At 37.0% G+C, this 5,663-nt stretch overlaps 1 protein-coding gene across 1 annotated transcript; it reads left to right on the top strand.

The window, feature by feature from the left end:
* The first annotated feature begins 1,325 nt into the window (after positions 1–1,325).
* LOC107673856 (heme-binding protein 2-like) lies at positions 1,326–2,668 on the top strand. The gene is made up of 5 exons (XM_016467666.1): positions 1,326–1,337; positions 1,424–1,561; positions 1,659–1,785; positions 2,177–2,345; positions 2,430–2,668. Exons 1-5 carry the CDS (start codon positions 1,326–1,328, stop codon positions 2,602–2,604), a joined length of 621 nt encoding a protein of 206 aa, XP_016323152.1. The 3' UTR covers positions 2,605–2,668.
* The last annotated feature ends 2,995 nt before the right edge of the window (positions 2,669–5,663 follow it).

Here is a 5,663-nt window from a genome sequence, read left to right on the forward strand (position 1 = left end):
ATTTGGTACCGGGCTTCCGTATATTTGTGGCCGTGTGTATATATATATATATATATATATATATATAATTACTACATTTAAAATTAATAAATATCAGACTGTAGGGATGGTTCTAAAGGATGGCTCTTTATCTATTTATTTATTATAGGTCATTGTTAAAAATGTGTCTAGCTATTATTATTATTATTATTATTATTATTATTATGGATAAAAAATAATCTAGTATACTCTAGTACTCTTATGTTGTGCACACTGGCACTGGACTCATTGTAAGTGTTCACAAACAGTTTGGGATAAACTGTTTGGAATGACAATATGCATCTATGAAGATCTGTGTAGGTGGGTCTGTCAAGCAAGTGTCACATCACAGAGGTCAGTTTACAGAACATAACACTGTTTTGGAAAATGTGTTGCTAATTTGAACAGGTATTGTCTAAGATGTGGGTCAGAGGACAGGCTTTCATCTCAAATTATTCAAATTGGTTCTGGAAGCAGAGGCATCTTTATAAGAACAATTTGTGTTACCTTATACCTCACTCAAACTTACCTGTTAATAAACTGCATCCGTGCACATTTTGAACATCTATTTCTAATTAAGCTTCCTCTAAAAGTGAAAATGAAAGCGATTTAGACATCTCACCTGAGCCAACATTTAAATGTCATGAAAGTGTATGATTTATGAAGGGATATGTGGTGAGCGTGCTGAGCTGTTTTCATTATGAAAATTATTTTATGATTAGTGCTGGAAGAACACTGCATGGATCACTTTCAAGTAAATTATTGGCTCTTACCGGTTGAGCGCCTCTTCAGCCTACCAGTTTTATTTTTGAATTAAAGAGCCAAATTATTTATGAGGAAATTTTCCACTTTTTTCCCCCTTCATTTATATAACTTTGGTGATTCCAGCTGACACCAGACATTAAGCAAGCCCTAACTTTGCCAGTTTAGTCAGTTTAATAATGACTCATTAGTCTTATAACTGACACTTTTATTCAAAGCAATTTACAGTACACTTATTACTGGAGTTACTAATGATGAAATGCTTTGCTCAAGGACACAATGCTGATAGTTAATAGATCAGTGCTGTGGGGTTCAAACACACATGTAAGTCATCATTCATTAAATATGTGTCATAGTGCTTTGTAATGCTTCCCTGGAGTTTATAGTATATCCTTTTTTGTGCCCTATCCATTTTAATTGCATGGAAAAGATCTACTCTTCTTTTACATTTCCCCTTTGTGTCTCACGGAAGAAAGAAAACCTGTACTTTCCTGTAGCAGGTTAATTGTTTTCCTGGTGTCATACTAGATGATAGTTTAGTGGCGATGGGAGGGAGAGTTCCGTGAAGTGTAGAGGGGTGTGTCTACAGGATGAGGAGAACACCATAAACAAACAACCTGTGACAACATTTTTCTTCTTGCAGTGCAATGGCGAGGACTCTACTTCCGTTCTGTGTCTCCTGGTTGGACTTGTATGTTTCCCAAGTACAGAATGTTGGGAAGCACCCTGGTTCTGTCATGGGCGTGAGTGTCCCGTGTGCACTGTGGTACAACAGTATGAGGTAGGCTGACGATTTTTGTTTTGTCATTTGGGATATTTCAAATTTGGTCTATTCTATGTTAAATATTTATATCATTGTGTTAATAATACATAAACAGGGATTTGAGGAGCGCAACTATGAAGTGAGCCATTGGATTACCACTGATGTTGCAAGTACCAGCAACAGTGATTTAAAAGATGGATTTTGGAAATTGTATTATTTCAATCAAGGGCAAAACAGCGAGAGTAAGTAAGCTACACTGGTAACACTTTACAATAAGGTCTCATTTGTTAACATTAGATAATGCATTCGTTAACATGAACTAACTAGGAGTAATACTGTACATTATTTGAGCATTTATTACACTTTTATAGTGTTAGTTTATACAAATTGTCCACTGTTTATTCATATTAGTTCACAGTGTTTTAGTAGATGTACAAATTAACATGAACTAATATTTATAAATGCTGTAAAAAATATTGTTTATTGTTAGTTTATGTTAACTAGTGTTACTGCTACACCAAACTCATGGTGCTGATTAGATCATATTTGACTTTTTATAAACATTCCAGCATGGTAATCATATTTTAATAATGTAATTTTATAATGATAGTGAATCATAATTTTACTTGTCAGATAAGGAGATTGCTATGACCAGGCCTGTGGTGGTCTCTGTGAAGGAAGCTGATGGTATGGGGGAGCAACAGGTGTCCATTTCCGTCTTTCAGTCTGACGCGGACATCCCTGAGCCCAATGATAATACCATCAGAAAAACAGTCATACCAGGCAGTACTGTCTACGTCAGGTTAGTTATTTTAGGAAAGGATGACAGTCAAAAACTGTTTGACTCTTTCTCATTTAAACATTCTCTCTTTGCTGGTCATTACAGGTCGTTTAGTGGTGTGGCATCTGATAAAGACACCTTAGAGAATGTGCAGCAGCTTAGAGAGGACCTCAGGGCTGCAGGAAAGGAGTTTGTTGAAAACAGGTTTGATGCAGCTGGATATGATGCACCGTGGGATTTGATCAACAGGCACAATGAAGTTTGGGTTCGTGCACCCTGAGGACTTGCAGATCCTGAAAGTTCTGTCCCTCATTCCTATGGTGTAGCCTCTTTTTACTTTAAAGTTCCAGTCAATTGAAGATTTCCTTGCATATCATATGATAATATAGTGTTTCAATCTTAAACAATGTAGTAATGTTTCGTTTTGTGCAATAAAAGTGTCAAACAACTCCAAAGTGTAGCCTCTTTTTACTTTAAAGTTCCAGTCAATTGAAGATTTCCTTGCATATCATATGATAATATAGTGTTTCAATCTTAAACAATGTATTAATGTTTCGTTTTGTGCAATAAAAGTGTGGAAGCACTTTGGAGTTGTTTGACAGCATTATAAACTGGTTTTAGGAATGTGACGTCTGTCATCTACATCTATTGGTTTAGATAGGTTTACACTGAAAATGCAGTTGAATTTTACTGAAATCTAATGCTAATAGCTTTGACAATAAAACTTTTGACCTCTTTATTCAAGACATTTTTGTTCTTTTTTTTATTATACATTGTATGTAAGCCATTCTATGTTTCAGTTTAAGACATTCACATTAATTCACCCAAGTTAATGGACTTGTTAAATGATTGAAAACTGTAAAATAAATGCATTCCAATAAGATGATGATAAATATTAAGACCTAGAAAAGACACTGAAACCCGATACATAAAATACAGAAAGTTTACAAAATACAAAAGAGAAGCAGGTTTAGGAATGATCTGAATGGGAAAAAAATTGATTTTAGGTTATCAGTTTTTGGTCATGTTACAAGAAACTCCACCCATTTAAACTGGTCTAACTAGTGATCCAGAACATCCCTTAAGCTGCTAATGAAACTATTTGATTTAAATAGCACAATGCTCAGTGATAGACACACAAGAAATGTGAAGTTGAATGTGAATCTTCCAGCTTGTGAGTTAGTATGAAACTCGTCATTCCAGTTCAAATCTGTAAGAAAGCATGTGACTCCAGACAACGTTTTTGTCATTTGCAGCTTGGTGCTTATTCAGTTACCTTCAAATACATAAAATAGTGAGTTGTTTCACAGCATGGTTGTATGGACCTGGATTCACAGGCCTGCAGCACTATGCTTGTGTGATTGTTTGTTGATGGGGGTTTCTATGAAGGTAGAATGACGTCAAAAAGATTTGCATACGCAGGGTAAGAGTTGTGGAAGTGTACATAAGACTGTAAGCGTAAATTAAATTTGCATTTTCCCTCTTGTGTATAATATGGGAGTGTACTAGCTGAGAGGAAAACTGGGTCAGCCCACCTGAGACGTTTTGTCATTGTGACTGATCTAAAGTCAGTTTAATTAGTCGCATCTTCTCTAGCAGAGCCAGGAAATGTGATGAGGCTGCATTTTCCCACGTCTGCGGTACCACGCCTCAATTCTTCCACAAAATGGACCAGCAACCTCACCTGAGCGAGAGAGCAAACTTTGTAGTCTCTCTGAAAACTGTCTAACTCGCTCTCCTTGGCTGGTTAAATAGCATACAGAAGTTAGCATACCAACATTGAAAGCAATTAAAACAATTAACTGACCTTAAATCAAAGTTTTTATTTCATTTTCAAGACAGACTCATTTGCTAATTTAGTCACAAAGAAACATAAAAATGTCCAAATATGATAAAATACTGTCTCACTGGTCACTGAAAGCAAATACGCACTCTTGTGTTTAATAGCTATACATGCTAAGATTCATAGTTACATTATTGTACACTAGGTGGCAGCACTGACTCGTGATGTTTCTCTAACCTCTTCTACATTACATATGGCATCAAATTAGTCTACTCAGTTTGTACATTTCCAGTTTTCATAAAATTGTCCTCACCCATGTGCTGTTGTATCTAGAAGGACTTTGAGCTAGAAGAGCATGTGGGCAGTTCCTCGCTAGCCATGTCGAAATAAAACCCGCTACCCAGCATGCCTCAGCGCTCACCATGGGAAGCTGGACACTCAGTGCTCTCCACACACATTCACACAGTTTCCATGGTTACATTTCTATAGCAAGAAGCCAGCCATGTTCGTCAAAAACATAATTATGCTTCAATTAAGTAAAATCTGTAATAATCTAGATGTGTTTTTATGAGTCATAAAGAACTTGCCATGACTTATATAGGGGTAGGCTATTTTCATCAGCAGGCCTCAGGACTGTTGTGTTCTGCAGTTCATTTAACACAGGGAGCTTATTCAGATATTAGGTTTTACGCTTGGAAATCAGTGCATGCTCGGTTAGCGTTTGTGGAGGATGGGAGATGTTCACAAGAACTTAGAGACTGTGTAGTTGTGATATCTCGGATCAGCCTAATTATCTCATTTATCGGCACATTTTTTAGTTTGAAATTCTGTCTGGGCTCGTATGTGCCACCATGGTGTCCAATAAAAGCCAGTCTGACTTTGGCAAGTTATGTCAGCATATGTTTGAAGGCTTGTGAATTTTAATCTGCCCTGTTTTGGATGATGTTCTTGGTTTGGAGGCCCCAGCCAAGAGCCTGTTTGGACTGGCTCATGGGAATTAATCTTATCAGAGACGGGCCAGTTTCCTGATAATATAGCTGGAGCACTATGCTGTCAGATAAGGCAATGTAGGAATGCAAGAGCGGTTGTGCATTTTGAGAGCGTTTTAACCATGTAGAATGTTCATGCTTATGCTAGCCATGTGATATGTGTGTCCATCTGTTGCATGGTTTGTTTTTTCACCCATCTGCTTTCACTCTGCTTTGAGGTCCAAAACACCTTGTCAACTACTCTCTGCTTCTCCCATGAGTTGGTTTCATCTTTTTACATAGCACAAAAATACAGCAACTTTTGGTAAAGAACAAGTTTTTTTCTTTCTTTCTTTCTTTTTTGAGCTCTGTCTCGTATTAAAATGTCCCTCATGATTACCCCACACTGTTTATAATTGATGATGTACTAACCACGAGGACACCAAACCACAAAGAGAGCTGAAACTCATGGCTGTCACTGAAGCTCAGATGCTGAGAGCAGCAAATTTCAACTAAAGTTTGGCCCCAACGGATTTGCAATTAATTATTTTTTAACAGTCACTGCAGAATACATAACGGTTGGACTGT

The sequence above is a fragment of the Sinocyclocheilus anshuiensis genome, unplaced genomic scaffold (assembly GCF_001515605.1).
Source record: "Sinocyclocheilus anshuiensis isolate Anshui unplaced genomic scaffold, SAMN03320099.WGS_v1.1 scaffold292, whole genome shotgun sequence".
Taxonomy (NCBI): Eukaryota; Metazoa; Chordata; class Actinopteri; order Cypriniformes; family Cyprinidae; genus Sinocyclocheilus; species Sinocyclocheilus anshuiensis.